The sequence below is a fragment of the Solea senegalensis genome, linkage group LG14 (assembly GCF_019176455.1).
Source record: "Solea senegalensis isolate Sse05_10M linkage group LG14, IFAPA_SoseM_1, whole genome shotgun sequence".
Classification (NCBI taxonomy): Eukaryota; Metazoa; Chordata; class Actinopteri; order Pleuronectiformes; family Soleidae; genus Solea; species Solea senegalensis.
In genome coordinates, this window is record NC_058034.1 from 21,795,612 (window position 1) to 21,817,473 (window position 21,862).

General features: G+C 45.0%; 1 protein-coding gene across 1 annotated transcript in view; it reads right to left on the reverse strand.

Annotated features, from left to right (window-relative positions):
* Positions 1-18,478: 18,478 nt before the first annotated feature.
* LOC122781039 (nuclear factor 1-like) overlaps positions 18,479-21,862 on the reverse strand; it is a 64,501-nt gene continuing 61,117 nt past the window's right edge. Inside the window, exon 3 of the mRNA XM_044044533.1 lies at positions 18,479-18,656. Within this exon, the coding sequence (XP_043900468.1) occupies positions 18,479-18,656 (178 nt within the window). The remainder of the gene's footprint in view (positions 18,657-21,862) is intronic.

Sequence of the window (21,862 nt, forward strand, 5' to 3'; positions counted from 1 at the left end):
GACAGACAGACAGAGAGAGAGAGAGAGAGAGAGAGATGGGAGAGACAGACAGACAGACAGAGAGAGAGAGAGAGAGAGAGAGAGAGAGACTGTGGGAGAGACAGACAGACAGAGAGAGAGACTGTGGGAGAAACAGACAGACAGAGAGACAGACAGACAGACAGAGAGAGAGAGACTGTGGGAGAGACAGACAGACAGAGAGAGAGACAGACAGACAGGGAGAGAGAGAGAGACTGAGAGAGAGACAGACAGACAGACAGAGACAGACAGACAGAGAGAGAGAGACAGACAGAGAGAGAGAGAGACAGACAGACAGAGAGACAGAGAGAGACTGTGGGAGAGAGAGAGGCAGAGTGAGAGAGACAGACAGACAGACAGAGAGAGAGAGAGACTGTGGGAGAGAGAGACAGAGTGAGAGAGACAGACAGACAGACAGACAGACAGGGAGAGAGAGACTGTGGGAGAGAGAGACAGAGAGAGAGACAGAGAGAGAGACAGAGAGAGAGACAGACAGACAGGGAGAGAGAGAGACTGTGGGAGAGAGAGACAGAGTGAGAGAGACAGACAGACAGACAGACATATCCCTAAAGCATTTCCTCTCCTGGTGCAGAGGTTGTTCCACAGCTCATGTAAAACACAGAGGCCTCTTAATGCCTCAGTTGTGGGGGAGAATCAGACCAGGAGGTTGCAGGAGGTCACGCCTCCTGAGGAGACGTGTTTTCCTTTCCCTCCTCCCTCGTTTATATTTACTATGTTTACTATTTATTTATCCTACACTTTCTTGTATTGTTGTTTTCACCGTCCGTGTGTAACAGTGCTGGACCTGGACTATAAATATCACTGCTCCTCCTCCTGGACGCTGACACGCCGTCGCCCGCCCGCGAACACGCGAGCCTTTAAAGATTTGACATAAAAGAAGGGAAGATTACATGTGTGCAAAAATGAAAGGATAACGTTTCACTTCCTTCTCTGTGATCTACAAGTCTTTAAATAAAGTTTTGTGACAATAAAGTTTAACTCCTGCAAAGCTTAAATGTGCTTATACTTTATATAAAATAACTGCTAACTGTTGAGTTTATGAAAATGTAAGAACTACAGAACTTATTTGACAAACTTTCTATCCTTTGTGGAAGGAGTTCATCTCAGGCTGTAACAGCTGCAGTGAAATCTCCATAAATCTCATCAATAAACGGCTCCGGTTGTGATGATAAGAGACACAAGTCTCGTGTGATTTTGCGTAGTCTCGCGAGACCGGAGAGTCGTTGGAGGAAGGACGAGAAAAAGAAGCCGGAAACGTGAGTGAGAGCTGGAGAGAGGAGTTTGTCCTGGAGCACAGAGTGAGCAACAGTTGGTGTTTGTACATTTACTTTCACTGAAGCTGCAGTGGACACACTGGAGGTCATTTAATCATTTAATATGACCACACACATCACAATCTACTGGACAAAAACCTTTTATGATCATAGAGCCCAGGAATTCCCTCTTAATATCGCACACACACAAATGTGTCCTGCAAGTCTCCCGGCCTTCAGTTACCCACGAGGACTTTTAGGATTTTCAAAAGTTAAACTGTGTGTAAAACATGGCACATGCTCCACAGCAGTGACTGCAGCAGCAGCAGCAGCAGTGACTGCAGCAGCAGCAGCAGCAGCAGCAGCAGCACGGTGCTGCAGGGCCTGAGCGCGAGCGTGTGTGAGTGTATAGTCAGTGAGCGCTCGGTCACGTCTCAGCAGCTTTCTCAGAGCCGCCGCTCCCTCGGGTCTGGACCGTACGTTCTGCAGAGTCACAGCTTCTCTGGGGAACGGTGGGAAAAGCTGGGCTCAGCTCAGCAGCCGCTCGCTCATCCATCTCTGCAGGGCATTGTGGGTAGATTTGTCCCCTCGTCCCCGTGCTGGGACACAGATCTGTGCTGCAGAGGCTCCGGCTGACCCGGCCTCTTCTGTCTGTCCATTTGTTGATTTAGGCTGCGGCGCTGTTTTTGGGTTTTGACTGTGGCGTGAAGAAGAAGAAAGAGAAGAAGAAGAAGGAGAAGGAGAAGAAGAAAAAGGAGGAGGAGGAGAAGAAGAAGAAGAAGGCGACGGCAGCACTGGGCAAAGTGCTGCTGCAGCAGCAGCGTCCGCTCCACGCCTCCTTAATAATGGAAGCCGTGTATTAGCCGTGACAGTATCATTTATGGGCGCGCTGCACGCCGCGACGGGCCGGCCGTGGGATGCTATCGTTTAAAAGCAATATGGAGAGGAATTATTTATGAGGGCACGTTTCACACACACACACACACACACACGTGGACACACCTCTCTTCCTCTCTGCAGTGCTGCACCGTGAAGGGCAGCACTGCACTTTGTGTGTGTGTACTTGTACATACACCTTTGTGAGGACACAGACTTGGTTGGTTCTAAGGTTAAAGGTCAGAGTCCTCACTCATAACGCTGGACCAGAATGTGTGTGTGTACAGCTACACGGCACCAGAACACCAAACACACAGCGGAGCTTCCCAGGCTAGAACTGGGTGTGGTTTGATGGGATGGGCGGGGCTTTTTCCCCCTATTAGCAACATCATTACATTTGTTTTATGCCTTCAATCCTGAGTGCAGCAACAACAACAGCAACAGCAGCAGCAGCAGCAACAACGACAACAATAATAACAATAACAACAACAACAACGTCCAAAAAGTCCAAAGTGACTTCTGTGTTTTGTGACTTTTCCACAAACAGCTGTTTCTGTTTCAACTATTACAGCAAAGAGTAAATGTGATGAATGTAAATAAGTGAGAACGTGAAGGACCTGCAGCTGTGTCTCATTTTAAATCATCAAGAAGAATGACTTTAAGGAGCCTTACAAGAAGACCCTTATTTCTAACTTAGTGGACTTGTCTTTTACTGTGTTATTGTTCTAAATCTACTGATTTACAGGGATTTACAGGATTATGAACGTATTCCTGTGGCCTTCACATCCCATCACAACTCTAGGGTATATAAATACAGTAGATTTGCACAAGTTATTTACCATGTTCACAAACTACATGACCTCCCAATGTCACGCTTGATTTGACGCGGCAAAAGACACCAGTGTGAGGCGTCCAGCAGGGGGCGACACTTTGGTTTTAGCTGCTAAAGTAAAGTGCTCCTGAACTCATAAGAGACAGAAACAAGGAATATAAACGTCCAACTGTTCGATTCACACGTGTGAAACCTGGCGACTTCTTCAGAGCAGCGGTGTGTGCGATGTCGACTTTGACGCTGTTTGCACGGACGTGGACACAAACACGCAGCTGTGTGTGCGTGTGTGTGAACACAGTCAGGAGTTATTGGTATAAATAGTGTCCAGCGTGTCCTCTGTGTCCACCGCTGCTGCACTTACTTTACTTAAAAACAGACTCTGATTCAATTATCCAAGAATCTCCTGAAGCTCCGAGTTCAGGGACACGGAAGAGTTTTAACGTCAGCGGCAGAAACAAAACGCTGGTGTGTTTTGTTTTCTTACCTCTGTGTGTGTGTGTGTGTGTGTGCGTGTGCATGCTTGCGCGTGTGCATTCACACCCCAGTCCAGATAATTAAAGAGCAGATGTGAAGCTGGGGCTGCTGTCACCTCAACACAGGTAACTGCGTCAGCATCTCACACACACACACACACACACACACACACACACACACACACTTTTTAAAATAAATAAATGCAACAAACAAACAAGCCGCGTCAAAAGAGAAGAAATGGTAAAAAAATACTAATGTTGGAAAAACTGGTGGACGTGGACGGACAGAAATGTGCCGTAACAGAGGTCAGTGAGTACATGTGTGTCCTCACTGTAACTGTCTGTATGTGCACGTGGAAACATGTGTGCATGCCTGTCTCTCTCTCTCTCTGTGTGTGTGTGTGTCTCATCATGTTTGCCTCTAAAGTTTCACAGCCCAGCAGGAGAGGCTGCAGCCGCAGGGACTCACTGCACACGGCGCCAGCACACACACACGCACGCACACACGCGCGCGCGCACACACACACACACACACAGTGCCTAACCCTAACGCTCTGCTCCTCATCAGAGGATTTTCAAAAACGTGTCAGACGACAGACAAACTTAACTTTTATAACCAATTTTTAACGTTTTTAATCCAGAGAAAACACAGATTAGACGCAGGACCACACAAACACTTTCAGGGAGGAGATTCCAGGGATTTGGGAAACTCTCACAGGAACTTGCGTGATTTAACGTGACTTCAGAATAGAAACAGATCAAATGGAGGTAGACTCATCAGTTAATCCCTCACACTATAGGATCATTTAGCCAGATAATCTCTTCAAATCAGGCTGAAATCTGAAGACGATTGTCACAAGGACCAGATCGTGACCAAAATCTGGCCAATTACCCTCTAATATGGGGGCGGGATTAACCCTTACCCTAACCCAGGTCTTAACCCTGAAAAAGGAGAAAATTTCCTCACGAACAAGTCTTTACTAATCCCTCATCTAATAAAATCTGCATCTGCTTCACTCAAGAATAAGTTTCCATCAGCATCGGACTGGAAACAACAAGAGTTTGTGTCGCTCTGTAAAACCTGCACCAATCCTGAACTAAACCGGCACCAAACCTGAACTAAACCTGAACCAAACCTGCAACAAACCTGAACCAAACCTGCAACAAACCTGAACCAAACCTGCAACAAACCTGCAAACCTGAACCAAAAACCTGCCTGCAACCAACTAGACAAACCTGCAAACAAACCTGCAACAAACCTGAACCAAACCTGCACCAAACCTGCACCAATCCTGAAACCTGAACCAAAAACCTGCACCAAACCTGCAAAACCTGAACAAACCTGAAAAACCTGCAACAACCTGCAAACCTGCAAGACCACAACCTGAACCACCTGAAAAAACCTGCAACCAAACCTGAACAAACCTTGAAACCTGCCAAGGCCTGAACCAAGCCTGAACAAACCTGAACCAAACCTGCAAGCCTGAAACCCAAACCCTGCAAACCTGCACCAACCTACCACCTGACCAAACCTGCACCTGCCCCACCTGCCCAAGAACCAAACCTGAACCCTGCAAACCCTGCCTGCACCAAACCTGAACCAAACCTGAACCAAACCTGCCAAACCTGACCTGCAACAAAAACCAACCAAACCCAAACCTGCACCTGCCTGCAACCTGAACAAACCTGCAACCTGAACCTGCAACAAACCTGAACCAAACCTGCAACAAATCCTGAACCAAACCTGCACAAACCTGAAAACCTGCAACCACCAAACCTGACCAAATGCTGCACCAAACCTGAACCAACCTGAACCAAACCTGCACAAACCTGAACCAAACCTGCAACAAACCTGAACCAAACCTGAACCAAAACAAACCTGCAAAACCTGAACCAAACCTGCAAAACCTGCACCAAACCTGAACCAAACCTGCAAACCTGAACCAAACCTGCATCAAACCTGCAAAACCTGAACCAAAACCTGAACCAAAACCTGCACCAAACCTGAACCATACCTGTACCAAACCTGCAAGCCTGCACCTTACCTGCACCAAACCTGCACCAACCTGAACCAAACCTGCAAACCTGCAACCAAACCTGACCAAACCTGCAAAACCTGAACCAAACCTGCAACAAACCTGCAACCAACACCTGCACCAAACCTGCACCAACCTGAACTAAACCTGCAACAAACCTGACCAAACCTGCACAAACCTGACCAAATGCACCAAACCTGAACCAAACCTGCAAACCTGCAACAACCTGAACCAAACCTGCAACCTGCAAAACCTGCAGACAACCTGAACCAAGCCCAACCTGAACCAAACCTGAAAACCAAACCTGCACCAAAATCCTGTGCACCTGCAACCAAACCTGAAACCTGAACCAACCTGTGCACAAACCTGCAACAAACCTGCACCTTAAAACCTGAACCAAACCTGCACCAAACCTGAACCATACCTGTACCAAACCTGTACCAAACCTGAACCTAACCTGCACCAAACCTAACCAAACCTGAACCAAGCCTGCACCTGCCAAACCTGAACCATACCTGCACCAAACCTGCACCTTACCTGCAAACCTGCACCAAACCTGAACCAAACCTGCACAAACCTGCACCAAACCTACCTGCAACCTGAAAACCTGAATGAACTGTGAACCATACCCTGAACCAAACCTGCACCTTACCTGAACTGCACCTTACCTGAACTAAACCTGCACCAAACCTGCACCAAGCCCTAGAGAGAACATCAGTGATTTAACAGCACACAGGAGAGGTTGATCCACTGCTGCCACCATCATCAGTGATTTAACAGCACACAGGAGAGGTTGATCCACTGCTGCCACCATCAGTGACTTCAAACGTCTTCTATTGTTACTTCAGCGTGACTCTACTCAACCTGTAGTCCACATGGAGACCAAAACATGGTCCTAATGAGGCAGAACTTCATCTCTGAGGAACCAGTTAAGTTTGGTTAAGGTTAAGCATGAACTGGTTAAGATTAAAGTTAGAGACTTTGTTTAGTGTGTTTAACATGAAAGGAAGTCAATGCAGTGCAGCTGCTCAGACCTGTGTGTGTGTGTGTGTGTGTCTGTGTGTGTGTGTGTGTGTGTTGCACTCCATCAGGACCACTGCAGACAACAGTAATGAAGCTAAAGAAGACAACAGGGACAATTAAAGGCAGGTTACACACACACACACACACACACACACACACACACACACACACACACACACACACACACACACACACACACACACTGCTCTCAGACACACGTGGGTTTTACTGGTTTTTAATTGAAAGGCTGAAGTGATTACAGACTCACAATCACTTCTGCTTCCTTGTCCTCAATCAATAATGACACAAAAAAACTGAAAACCTAATCAGCTTAGAGCTGTCTGTCACCACCAGACCTGTCTGTCTGTCTGTGTCACTGTGTGTGTGTGTGTGTGTGTAGGGAAGACATGCTTTTAATTTACGTGACGGTGAGGATGACAGACGTTAACACGTCAGATTAATTACAGGTGAGAACGAGAAGCTGCTGCTGCTGAAGCTACTGCTGCTGCTGAAGCTACTGCTGCTGCTGCTGCTGAAGCTGCTGCTGCTAAAGTTGCTGCTGCTGAAGCTGCTGCTGCTGCTGCTGCTGCTGCTGAAGCTGCTGCTGCTAAAGTTGCTGCTGCTGAAGCGTTTTTTTTTACATCACTGTAATAACGTGACAATTTATGTTACCGGAACTATTCTGTTTCTGAAAGCTAAGAACTTGCACTTTATTGTGTATCGTGAATACAATGTTTTAAAATGCAGTAAAGTGTAAATAACTGCCAGATATTAAAGGTTTTTAACATTTTATGGTTAAAATAAGCAAAAGAAATTCCAGGCAGACAATTTAAGACTTATGTCTTAAATTGTTAAAGGGTTAATCAAACTCCTGATCCAGACCTTCTTTCTGTGAGGCAACAATCCTGGCCACTGCAGCGCTGAGTGCCACACTTTCACGTGTGTGTGTGTGTGTGTGTGTGTCACCAGCAGCACTCACACCTCAGGATTTACACTCAGGCCTTTTACAAGTAATGACTTTGCTCATTTTCAAAGTTGCTCTACAAAATGATTCCACCACTCTGACGCTGTCACTTTTCCCAGATTGATTTCCTTGTTTCCGGGCAGCGGCCGCCGCTTCCACCGCCGCGTAAATCAACGAGCACAGACGTTAAAAACTGGAATCTTTAAGTAAAGTGTAGTTAAAGCTCCACTCTGTGGTTTCTGCTCTCTGACTGAGGCTGTTTGCGTGACAGGCCGTCAGACTGCTGTGACGTCCTGGGGCTGCACCCTCGGGACCTGCTGAGGACGTGTCACTCACTCACTCACTCACTCACTCACTCACTCACTCACTCACTCACTCACTCACTCACTCACACACACACACACACACTCGGAGAGAAAGAAAAGAGTGTGTCCGCTCTCCAGATGGACTCTGAGTCTTTACAGGATCTGCCAGCAACAGCTTGCAGTGTGTGTGAGGAAAACAAAGATGACGGATTAAATGTCATGTGGAGCGGAGAGAGAGAGAGAGAGAGAGAGAGAGAGAGAGAGAGAGAGAGATGATTGGCCATTATTAAGGATAAAGGAGAACATGGAGGACGATCTGCTGCTGTTGTTGTTGTCAGATGATGAAGAACGTGCCTCCTCACCCTCGGCTCTTACGCTACAGTGAGCAGTTTACCTTCTTTATAAGGACCTATGATGCAAACTAAGTGTGTTTTGAGTCAAACCACAGTCTGACGATCATTTCTGCTCCGGTCGAGTTTCTGTGTTATGGGTAAGAATTGACGTGTCATAATTATTATAATTACACGTCAGATAAAGACAGAACTACACAAAATGCCTCTCTTCTGTGACCTCTGTGACCTCTCTGCTCCATCTATCACGGATTCTTCCTCCCTTTTCCTCTCTGTGCTGAGCGATCGCCCTCACACACACACACACACACACACACAGGATGCTTAATGAGACCAATTAACTTATTTACAACAAGGCAAACGACTCAATTTCTTTTCGCTGGGCGGAGCAGAGCGCAGGGAAACACAATGTTAGGGTTAATCAGCAGAGGCAGGAGGGCGGGGAGGAGTTTACAGGAGAAGAAGAAGATGATGATGAAGATGAAGATGATATAAAAAGGCTGAGGCAACATAATCTCTGAGCGACTGAGACACAGTCACTGACAGAGTCTTCACCTGGCTGGTTTTTACACTCAGCTCCAGAGTCACTGTGATGGTTAAATGTCATGAGACAAACCAGCGTCACAGGACCAGAGAGAGAGAGAGAGCAAGGAAGTGACTCTGATTCTTAGATGCATCCATTTCAATGATTTCAATCTTAAATAACGTAAAATAGACGGTACGAAGAGGTGGAAACTCAGCAATGAATGAGTGAGAGAGAGGACGTGTCACTAGATCAAAGGTCACGCATGAATGAGTTCAATCAAACTCAAATGACCTGGAGGTCACAGAACATCTAGACTGGTCAGTGTGGAGGCAACTGTATTCCATCACGATATTTGTGACCATCACTAACCAAATTTCAAAATAAAAGTCTCCGTGATCTAAAATTCACAATAAAATGAATTGAATAATTAAGCACACGTACAGAAATTAAATGGTGGACCACATGAAACTGATTGGAGGTACGCATGTGGTCCACGGGCCGCATGTTTGAACCACAACATAACAACCACAGCTGCACAAGAAACTTCACGATGGTGTGACACAATCACACATTCACTGTGACATTATGAGCACATTAATGTTTCTTTTTAAATACTCTTGTATAAGAACACAAAGACTGAGTATAAATGTAATACTTTCATGTAAATATCAATATTGTCACAACATTGATACTTTAACCACCGACCTGTGTGTGTGTGTGTGTGTGTACACAGATCAATACTCTCATAGATCATGACTCTACACTGATAGCTGAACACATGAATTCACATCAGACGTCTGCTCAGAGTCATTGATCAGCACGAGAGCGACGAGGCTGCTGCAGCAGGAACACACACACACACACACACACACACACACACACACACTCTTAATTCAAGTCTTAATTCATTCATTCCTGTTTTAAATCAGTATCAGCAGATCGTTCCGTCTCCAAACCACAGACAGAGACAAACTATGAAGACGAGTCGTACCACCTTAAAAACAGCTGGCAGGGTGTGATTTAAGTGCAGGGTGTGAAGGGGTTACTGAGGAGGAGGAGGAGGAGGAGGAGGAGGAGGATGCTTTAATAGAGCCTGCAGCTAATTGCTCTGGTGGCATCTTAAAGTCAGTCTCCCCCAAAAGCCCTTGGAGCCTGAGCACTGCTGCTAACACAAGAGATGCTGACACAGGAGAGGAGAGGAGAGGAGAGGAGAAACGTGGCATGGAAGGAGAGGAAAGAAAAGAGAAGACATGAGAAGAGAGGAGAGGAGGAGCAGGATAATAACTGGGCAGTAAAAGAAGGAAAAGCGAGCTGGAGTTTCTCCTCACGCACCAGAAAACAAAGTGAGGCTGCCGCTGCTGTGAGTTATTCCTCAGGTCAGGAGAGAGCAGCTCGGCTACAGCCACACAAATTATCCTCCTCACCCCCCGCCTCACTCCCCCCTCCTCCCCACTGCAGAGGGAGGGAGGAGGAAGGAGGGAATAATACACCCCCCCAACCTAAGCTTGTCATTTCAGCTCAGCCCAGTGCAGGACCAGCCCACAAAATAGAAATATCACTTTCTCTCCCCCTTGTACTCCCCCTCCACAAAACAACTCCCCCCTCCTCCTCTCAATCACACGAGAGGAAGTTGTAACAAAATGCAAAGAGGAGAAAGTTCAGAGTTGAGTTCTTTAATGTGTGAGAGCAAGAACAAGTGGTTTCTGTCTGAAGAGACGAGACGCAGCTTCTCTGTCCACGACAAGCAGCTGTGGACACTGAAGCTGCTGCTGAAACTGCTGCTGCTGAAGCTGCTGCTGAAGCTGCTGCTGAAACTGCTGCTGCTGAAGCTGCTGCTGAAACTTCTACTGAAGCTGCTGCTGAAACCTCTACTGAAGCTGCTGCTGAAACTTCTACTGAAGCTGCTGCTGAAAAAAAAAGAAGCTGCTGCTGCAAGCTGCTGCTGAAGCTGCTGCTGAAGCTGCTGCTGAAGCTGAAGCTGCTGCTGAAGCTGCTGCTGCTGAAGCTGCTGCTGAAGAAGCTGCTGCTGAAGCTGCTGCTGAAGGAAGCTGCTGCTGGAAACTGAAGCTGCTGCTGCTGAAGCTGCTGGCTGCTGCTGAAGCTGCTGCTGAAACCGCTGCTGAAGCTGCTCCTGAAGCTGCTGCTGAAGCTGCTGGTGAAGCTACTGCTGAAACTTCTACTGAAGCTGCTGCTGCTGAAGCTGCTGCTGAAGCTGCTACTGAAGCTGCTGCTGAAGCTGAAACTTCTACTGAAGCTGCTGCTGCTGAAGCTGCTGCTGAAGCTTCTGAAGCTGCTGAAGCTGCTGCTGAAGCTACTGCTGAAACTTCTACTGAAGCTGCTGCTGCTGAAGCTACTGCTGAAGCTGCTGCTGAAGCTGCTGCTGAAGCTTCTGAAGCTACTGAAGCTGCTGCTGAAGCTACTGCTGAAACTTCTACTGAAGCTCCTGCTGAAGCTTTTGAAGCTGCTGAAGCTGCAGCCGTCAGGAGGAGGAGTCACAGAGGAGAGATCCCTCTCAGGTTTAATGTTAGTTTAAGGTCAAAGGTCAGGCATTTAGTCTGTGAGTGTCCTCACTAAGACTGCTGTACAAAAGTGTGTATGTGTGTGTGTGTTTGTGTGTGTGTGTACGCATGTGCGTAGCAGGGACACTGACCTTGAGGACAGTCGGAAGCTGCAGTGTTGTGTGTGTGTGTGTGTGTGTGTTGTGTTGCGTTGCGACAGCTTGCCAACCAAACCCCGGCGCTCCAACATCTGGCTCACATCTTCTTGAGACAGCGAAAGCTGGAAACCCTGAGCTGCCTCCTCCTCCCCCCTCAACCCCCCCCTCCCACACAACACACACCTGACTATTTCATTCTTTCACTCAGCTGTTGTGAGTCACATCCTCAACAGTAAGTAAAACACAAACTAAATGTGGACGAAGACAGATCAGACACCACAGCAGGTGTTTGATTGGGGGACCTGAATAAAATCTCCCTTGACCCATCTGTGGGTCCTGACCCAGTGTCTGGGAACCACTGGACTAAATAGTAGCAAAAGCTGTTTATGTAGATTGTAGAGGAAAATGATGAATGAAAACATCACACAAATCTTAATCTCAATCCCACGCCAGTGATCAGATTAATTTACTAACAAAAGCACATCCACTAAAGTGATGATTCAGCTTCTTAACCAAACCAATCCTTAACCAGAACTAGTTAATATCTAACCTTTAACCGTGTTAGTGATGTTAGTTTATCTAAATGAAAGTGACTCGACTAATCCTAATCCTAAAACCCCTGACACGTTGAGAGGATCAAACAAACAACTCGTTCTAAACTTAACTAGATCCTTAAGAAATGAGATTCTGCCTCATTAGGACCAGGTTTTTAGTCTCCATGAGGTCCTGACGAGGTCAGTGTGTGTGGTTTTAATTGGTGAGTGTGTGGACGACACAGATCACTTTCATCTGCAGCACAGAGGCTTTTCCTGGATTAAGACTCTTCAGTGTGAGTGTGTGTGTGTGTGTGTGTGATGGGGTGGGGGGGGCGGCACCAAGTTATGCAGATGAGATGTTAATGAGGTAAAATCGTGAATGAAGTCTAGAGCAGAACAAACCACACAGACAGACTGTGGGAATGAGGAGGCAGCTGCATCCTTCATTCCTTACTTCTCCTCCTCACTTTCACTCGTCCTTCCTTCTTTACATCTTTTATGGCCTACACTCCCTCCTTCCTACCTCCCCTACCACCTTGTTCATTCCATCCTTTCTCCTTCTCTTGCATTTGTCTCGTTTTATTTTGTAGTTTTAAATGTTTGACGTGGACAAAAACAACGATTTACTGCAAATGTAACACAAGTCGTTTACTCCATTCATACATAATAATACAATAATATTTACACCTTTTAAGAAGATGTCAGTAGAGGAGGCGGGGTTTAATACATCTTGAAGACAGATTAGGATTAACTCAGAGGTTTTTATTTATTTCTAATTTAACCCGTTTTATAATTCAAAATAATAATAATAACCATTACAGTGATAATAATAATCAATATTTGAAGATGGAAACATAAAAAGTGCAGTGGTGGCTCGTCAACAGGGGGCGCTAGAGTGTCACGAACCATGTCAGATAGAACGATAATCTGAACGTGCAGATTTAGAGATGATGTGGGGCAGAAATGTTTCATTGTGTTATAAAAGTCACTTATCTCATGCGCCTTATTTCACCTTAATCTCAGGTAAAGGGGAAAAGTGTCAGGGAATAGTGACGTAGAGCAGGGGGCGGGATTATCTTTGTGTCACTCCATATGATGGATTTATGTGGAATAAATCAGACTGGAAGGATCTTTGGACGACGTCAGGCAGGTGAACGTGTGAATGTGTCCCTGCTGTAACTCCACACCTCCTCCTCCCTCCTCCTCCTCCCCCAGGGAGGGAGGACATACTGTTTGCCAGATGCAGCAAGTACTATTTAGGAAGTGACAGCTAATAAACAATGACAAATTTATGGTGTTGCTGCAGGACAGACGGACAGAGAGAGGAGGAGGAGGAGGAGGAGGAGGAGGAGGAGGTGCTGACTGGACGCTCCGACACAAACACAGCAGGTTTATGGTCTCATCTCCACACGTCGTGCACACGTTTATGAAGCTGCTGCATTAATAAACGTGAGGGGCGGAGCTTTGACTCTCTGCAGCACGTTCACTTATTCACACGTTCACTCACTCACAGTTTAACTCAACTTTTCTCTGATTTACAGCCACATCAGAGTTAAAGTCGCAGTGCAGAGTTTAACCACAGACATCTTTACATTAAATCCTTTAAATCAACATAGAATCAAAAATGTGTCACTTGTCATAATTGGCTGATTAATAAATGATAATTGGCAAATGTTGGAACTTTTATTTGTGTACCAGCACTTATTTGTAATTGTAATTATTTGTCTAATTCTTGATTATAATTGTGAATAATCATTTTTCGACTGCTCTACGAGACTTTCACACGCTCTCGTTCGATTCCGCTGTGAATACGTTTTTTTATTATAAAACAAGAACACGTTTAGTTTTCTTCATTAAAGATTTGTTTGTGTTTAATCACCTTTCTGTTCCCCAGTTTTCCTTTCACCTCAACCCGTCTTGGCAGACGCCGCACACTGTGTGAACTCTGCTCTGTAAACATGGTGAAGGTTTCTGACGTGGACGACGCTGCACACGTGACATCGTCCTGAAACATCGCGACATCGACGACTGTTTCATAAACAGCTGACGAGTCGTGAGAGAGAGAGACTATAGAAGGAGCATGTCAGTACATTTTAGAGGACACAGCCGAGTGTTTTGACAGTATTAGCTTATGACTCCTCCTTCTCCTCCCTCCCTCCCTCCCTCACCCATCCACTCCTCCTCTCTGCACCCTTGAAAGCCTGCGGTGACCCAGGACGTGGCGGCCAAATGAATTGCCCGGGCTCTGAAAAAACCTCTGCGAGCCATTACAGCGAGGAGCTGCTCGCCGTACCTGTGCTGAGTCAGCAGTCTCACTCACTCTATCCGTCTAATGGACAGCACGGAGATTTAATTAGCAGGAAGCCACGGGCGGGTTATGGGGGTGGGGGTGTGTGTGTGTGTGTGTGTGTGTCTGTGTGAGTGTGTGTGTGAGTGTGTGTGTCTGTGTGAGAGAGGGAGAGGCAGCAGCAAAGGGACGATCTCATATCTGTGTGTGTGTGGTCACTGAGTGGTCGACCCCTGCTGCCGCCGTCTGGAAACCCTGTGTATCAGATCTATACTCTTATCATCAGAGTCCTATGTGTTCGTCTGTTTGTCCTACACAACCACACAAAGGGGGGGGGGCCTGTGGTAAGGTCATCGGGGTCAAACTGTCTCACTGTGAGAGTTTGTCCTCAGTGATGAAGAGGACCAGGTCAAGATTAGTTTGACCCTTGACCTTTAAGAAATTGCAAACATGATGTGTTTAAAGGTGCAGTACGTAACTTTTGTTGTTCTTCATGAACAGAAACAAAGTAAATGTGATTTGTTTGATGTCAAGGAAACTATGTCCTTGTTTCCTCTCTCCTCTCCTCTTTCCTCTCCTCTGTTCCCTCACACAGTGACTGCATTGTAACAGGATTATGTTTTGATTTAAATAGAAAGAGTAAGAACAGCAAGTTAACACACACACACACACACACAGAGGACAGGAGAGAGTGGACGTCTCCTCCTCTTCCTTTCACCACAACCTGTCTTGGCAGGTGTCCATGAGACGTTTACTGATGATTCGTCACCGTTTTCAGACATTAAACTACGTAAAGCATCTTAGAAATTCCCAGAGCCAAAGCAGACAGAGAATTTGACTTGTAACTGGAGAGTTGCCGGTTTGAATCCTGAGCAGGAGTTCCTATGAGCAAGGCTAGCGAACCAACCAACAAGGTAACGACAAATAAAACAACTTCTCCATACATCAGTCACCTCCTCAGACCTCTGACCACCTGACACGGTGGTGTAGTGGTTATCACTATTGCCTCGCAGCAAGTCGGTGCTGGGTTTGATTCCCGTGTTCTAACCTTGGACACGTTTGGTCAGGAAAGTGTGGACTGAGTTCCTGTTGTATGAAGACAAGAGGCTTTCTGTGTTTTCTGCCTCAGCGCTCGGAGCTGAAAGTTCGACTTTAAAGAACAAAAGAGAAAACGAGAGAAGCTGCAGGAACACGGGGAACTTTTGATTCGTTGTTTTTGGCTCCACAAAGGTGAAACGTCAACTTGAAACATGGAATATCAGAGCGGAGAGCGCAGAGTAATGGCTAACAACATAAACCTGCAGTGGCTGTGAGAGAAGTGAAGCCTTTTTTCTTCTTCAGATTCAACCTCGAGCTCAGGAGTAAAAACTCAGAGTAATATAAAAAACATCGTATCTTCATGATTCTGATTTGTACTGAAAAAAGAATATGGTCGTCTTTCCTTGTGCGATATGACACACGCGGGTGCACTTCTCTTCACTTAGACATCGTGATGCATCGTTATATGATTGTCTCGTCATATATTGATTATCACAGAGTCGTTGTATCGTGGATCATGTATCACATATTCTATGGCCCGCCCCTAATGTTACGATAATTTCCCCTTTTCTTACTGCGAATAATGAATGTGCATCATTTAAATTTAAAGAATCACTGCATTGCTACAGTTATTTACTCTGCAAACTTTTTATTTTTCAAACCAAACATACTGTAAATACTGAACTCAGCTGTTTGGACAATCATACAGAGACATTTTGGACAAAGCAAGGACAATAAAGACATGGTTTGACTTTGAGTTCAGTGTGGTAGAACTTGACTGACCTGCACAGACCTCAATCTGACCTTTAACCCTCATCCAGCACCTTTGGACTGAACTGGAACAGAGATTATGAGCCAGAAACTTCTCGTCACTGCTGAACAGACACTATTCACCACAGAGACATTTCAGAGGAGTGTTCACAGAAGCTGAGTTTTAATATGTCATTATGTAAAATGTCAGTTAAAGATCAATTCTGTTTCACAATAAAAGCTCTGAATTCTGGATGAATTTTTTTGTGAAGAACGAACAAAGCGAATCATTTAAACCACTGCTCTATCATGTGTAAAACACACACACACACACACACACACAGATCACTGCTGACTTATCTGTTTTTCTTTTGTAAAGTTTTCCTTCCCGACCGCAGCAGCAGCAATGTCTGCTGCAGCAGCAGCAGCAGCATCTGCAGCGTCTTCTGCAGCAGCAGCAGCAGCAGCAGCAGCAGCAGCAGCATCAGCTCTGTGCAGATAAACAGCCAGGGATTCAGCGCCTGCCAGAGCCTTGTGGCTTGGCACACCGTGCCGCCACAGCCTCATTATCCTGCCCGCTCTACTTAATTCACCACCAACACCCAAACCCCCCCCCACACACACACACACACAACGCATCCCAAACCAACACTCACTCACTCACACACACACACACACACACGTGTGACTGAGGGCAGCGCTGCAGAGAAACACTTCAATAATTCAGTTTAAAAAAAACTCCACCTCCGCTAATCCTTCACGTGTCAATAATTAAAAATGAACATCTGATGGTGTGGACTGCACACACACACACACACACACACACAGGGAAAACAACAACAACGACAAAAGAGGAGTCCTGCTCCCACAGAAGGAGCTCTTTGTGTTCTTCACCTCCTGGACTCAGGCCAGAGAGTCGCACACATTTTCCTCAAATATGCAAAGAGCTCAAACCTCCGGCTGCAGTTAAAGCTCTCTCTGTCTCTCTCTCTCTCTGTCTGTCTCTCTCACTCTCTCCGTTTCTCTCTCTCTCTCTCTCTCCCACTCTGTCTGTCTGTCTCTCTCTCCTTCTCTGGTTGACCCACTGATGACCATCACAGAGGAGGCTCAGAGAACCACCTCCTCCTCCTCCTCCTGCACCTTGTTGTTCTAAATTCTCCTCCGTCCTCTCCTTCCACAGAGCAAAGAAATCCTCACGTGTTTGTGTTGAGATTATTGTGAGAACACAGATGCTGGGTCTGGTTTCTCAGGTACTGGTCCAGGTCTCACGCAGAGCGGCGTCGTGGTCTTGCCAAACACCTCACATGGAAAACTGCTGAATATTCAGGATTCTCTAATTAATCAAGTCATCGTCACATTCCTCTCAACCTCCAACTGCACTTTTGACGAGGACTCAGAGACTTTAAATCTTTAAAATCTACACAAAAAAAAACAAATATGTCAGAAAACTTAAATATCTGACAAATATCCCAAATATTTGAATCAATAAGAGACGTTCACGTAAAAAGGATCAGGAATATTTTTAAAATGTGTCAAAATCATCAGATATTTAAGACTAAGAAAAGTCTTAAATATCTCTTTTTTTTTTGCAAATAACTATAAATATAACTGTAAAATTTGGCTAAAACTATTTTATTTTTTCATTTATTTTAAAATATGTAAAATACCAGGAGAGACAAAAATCATAAAAAAATGTATCGAAAATATTTACTTTTAAAGCAAATAATTACAAATATACTTGTAAAGTACGTAAAATAATTATTTTCTTCAATAATTTCTCGTGTGAAATCCACAGAACCATTAAAGAAAATATGTGTGTATTTACTGTATATCTGTTAACAACTTAAAACGCTGTAAAATATTGCGCCAAAAATTGGAAAAATACCAGAAAATATTTTAAAATGTGGCCAAAAAAAAAATCAATATGTGAAAATACTCCCAAATACCTACTTTTAAAACAAATAATTACAAACATAAATTATAATAAAAGCAATTTTATAACGTTCTGACCTCCCCCTCCTCTCCTTTATGGGATTTTCTTTGGCTCTCGGTTCTTCTCACTAAGACTTTCAAGATGTACCGACAGAAAGAGTCGATCACAGATTCAGTGAAAGACAATCAAAAGTGAAGCGGATTTGTGACCTGAGAAGATCAGACCTCAGCTGTAGACCTGAGAAGATCAGACCTCAGCTGTAGACCTGAGCTCAGAGTCACTTTCATCTCTTTCTACAGCAGAAAAAACTGCGCGGGACCACCTGTCCCTGCACCAACACAAGGTTCTGCTCTTACTTTTAAAGAGATATTTCAGCAAAGTTTAAATGTTGATGATTAAAGAGGTGGAAACATGACAACGTCTCCAGGATTATGAGTCCAAACAAACACACAACTACTTTTCCCATCATTCAGTGCAATCATCAGGTCAACTGTCACAGAACCACGAGGAGCCGACACATGAACACACATGTAAAATGAGTGGAATGACCCTTTAAAAAGGAACATTCTGTAGACTGGATTTTAAACTGTTGATAAAAACCTCAGACTCTGTTCTGTTGGCACAGAGACGACAGAGTCTGGACCCTGGTGGGGTCTCGGGTGAGAGGGTTCCTGTTGCTAAGGACGACGCGCCGGTCCTTAGCAACAGAGACAGTTATTCTCAGCAGCTGGCACAACACAAGTAGCAGCAGCAGCGCGGCTGCATTCCTGCAGGACAACCTGCTTAGAAAAGACGGTGAGTTTGACCTTTAGAGAAGTGACGATGGTGAAGATGAAAAAGAAGAGTAAAAACAACAACGCCGTGGTTTTTAAAGTCGAGAAAACAATGAAAGACAGGAAACACGATGACGTACTTCCTGTTTTTGTGATTTAAAAATGAATGTCTGAAGTCTGATGACAAAGATTCTTTTTTGAAATTATCAAAAAGTATTTTAACATTTAAAAAAATGTAGAATTAAATTAGACCTGAGAACGATCTGTGTTTATAAATCATTATATAAATGTTTCAGACGCACAGTCAGCAGCTAAAATACAACCAGGCACACAACTAACCAACCGACCAGGCACACAACTAACCAGCCGATCACACAACTAACCAACCGACCGGACACACAACTAACCAACCGATCAGACACACAACTAACCAACCGGCACAGGGCACACAACTAACCAACCACGCACACAACTAACCAACCGACCACACAACTAACCAACCGACAGACACACAACTAACCAACCGACCAGGCACACAACCAACCCGACCAGACACACAACTAACTAACTAACCAACCACCAGACACAACTAACTAACTAACTAACCAACCAGACACAACTAACCAACCAACCAGTCAAACAACTAACCAACCGGCACAACAACTAACCAACCAGACACATAACTAACCAACCAGACACACAACTAACCAACCGTAACCAACCAGTCACACCAACCAACCAACCATACACACCTAACCAACCAACCAGTAACACAACTAACCAACCGACCAGACACACAACTAAGCAACCAACCAGTCACACAACTAACCAACCAACCAGTCACACAACTAACCAACCGACCAGACACACAACTAAGCGACCAACCAGTCACACAACTAACCAACCGACCAGGCATACAACTAACCAACCAACCATACACACCTAACCAACCAACCAGTCACACAACTACTCAAGCACTCACTGTGTTTAACATCATCTGTGGTTTTATTGTGAAAACTTCATTTGTTCAGTCTGTGTGTGTGTGTGTGTGTGTGTGTGTGTGTGAGAGAGAGAGAGAGAGAGTGTGTGTGTGGGTTGGTAGTGGTTGGGGGGTAGTTCCCGTGGTTACAGCGTGTACTTCAGGAACCACAGCAGAGTCTGTGGTTTTTACGCCATGTTCAACATAAACAGCTCCACATGACGAGAGAGGAACAGCAGACATGAGGAGGAGGAGGAGGAGAAATGTGAAGAGTGTCGTTGTTGTTGTGAAACCATCAGTGATAGAAGCTGGTACCTGCGACACACACCACACTCCTCTGTTCAACACGCGTGTTAAATGATCTACAGTTGGACATGATTGTTGCTTTGACGACACTCTCTGACCAATCAGAGACCTGCAGTCTGATGACATCACAGTTTAGTTTAGTACGGGCTCAGCTGAACCTCGTCAGGTTCTATCACTGACGGAGGAAAAAGAAAACATGTTGTCTGGGAGTGTCTGGGAGTGTGTTGTGGTGAAAGCAGCAAATATTTGCTCCAAAAAAGGTCAGAAATTGTTGTTCAGTGATTCTTCAGTCACCACAGTGGACACGCACACACACACGCACACACACACAGACACACACTCACAGTTCACTTGTATCAAACCTCTCCAGCGTCGTATGATGTGACAGAAAGATCAATTTCCCGCAGACATTCTGTAGGTTTTTCGAGCGCTGACTCGTTATCACGGCGACACATTCTCCACATCCTCCAATTGTGCTGCAGACGGAGTTTCCTCCAGAAACAAGTGAGGTCACCGCTCTGACCAATCACAGAGCAGCGGGCGGCGGCGGCGGCGGCGGCATGAGTCTGTGATTCTCTGGGAAAACTCGGTTCACAGGGATAATCATATCAACAATAATCAATATTTAAGTATAAACTTAAAATAAAAGTGTGTGTGAGTGGGAACTCTGGCCCAGTAAAGCTGCAGTCATGTGACCTGTTGACAAACTGCTGTTTGTTGCAACACATCACTGTCAATCAACCATGTTACACAAACATCCCAGAATAACTGACCTCTCGTCCCAGTTATTCCCAGACAACGATGTAAAAATCATCCACACATTATTCCAACAGGGTCTGATGTGCTTCTAGTCTGTACATGTGAAAACATTTTGGAATAAACATCTGAATTTCAGATAAAAACAAATGCTTGATTACAAAAAAACTTTCTTTCAATCTCTTTAAAAACAAACAAACAAAACAAATGATTTATCAATGATTTCATTTATAAAAATAAATCTTTCCACTCCATCATCTTTGTCAAACTCACTGACCAGTAGGGGGCCAGTCAAGAAATGTCACAACTTTTCAGTAGTTAAATATGATAAATATTGCACAGAATTTCAAAATAAAAGTTTCTGTGTTCATGTGGAACAATAAACAGTTCACAATAAAAGTTTATGATTCAAAATGAATCAAAACATACAAACAAATAACTAAATTATAACCTGACATTAAGGGGCGGGGCCACAAGTTGCTGTTGCATCTATTACCACAAGGTGGCAGCAGCATCAGACTTCAATTACAAGGTTATGATCTGACTGAATTTTGAAGGAATTAGTTAAAAAAAACACATTTTCACATTTTGTGTTCCCACTAGCCGCCCTGACTCCGCTCTCACCTTGCTCTGATCTGTTGCCATAGCAACCATGGTAGCATCCAAAATAACTTCATGAAGCTTTCAGGCTGTGGTTTATATTTGTTTTATACTCTGACATAACATTATTCATGGTGTCTCTCTAGCGCCACACAATGGCCACACAATATTCTTCACTGTTTTCTTTTTAACTCTTGAAATATTTTACTTTGCAGCAGAAACTTTAAAAACCTGTGAGTTTAAGAGTAAATTAGAAAAACAGGGAGGTGAAAACAGAAGAAGAAGAAGTGAAGCTGAATCATCTGTTTTTACAAAACTGCTGCTGCTGTTGCTGCTGCAACTGATGCTGCTGCTGCAACTGATGCTGCTGCTGTTACTGCTGCTGATGTTACTGATGCTGCAGCTGTTACTGCTGCTGCTGCAACTGATGCTGCTGCTGTTACTGCTGCTGCTGTTACTGCTGCTGCAACTGATGCTGCTGCTGTTACTGCTGCTGCAACTGATGCTGCAACTAATGCTGCTGCTGCGGTTACTGCTGCTGCTGTTACTGATGCTGCTGCTGCTGTAACTG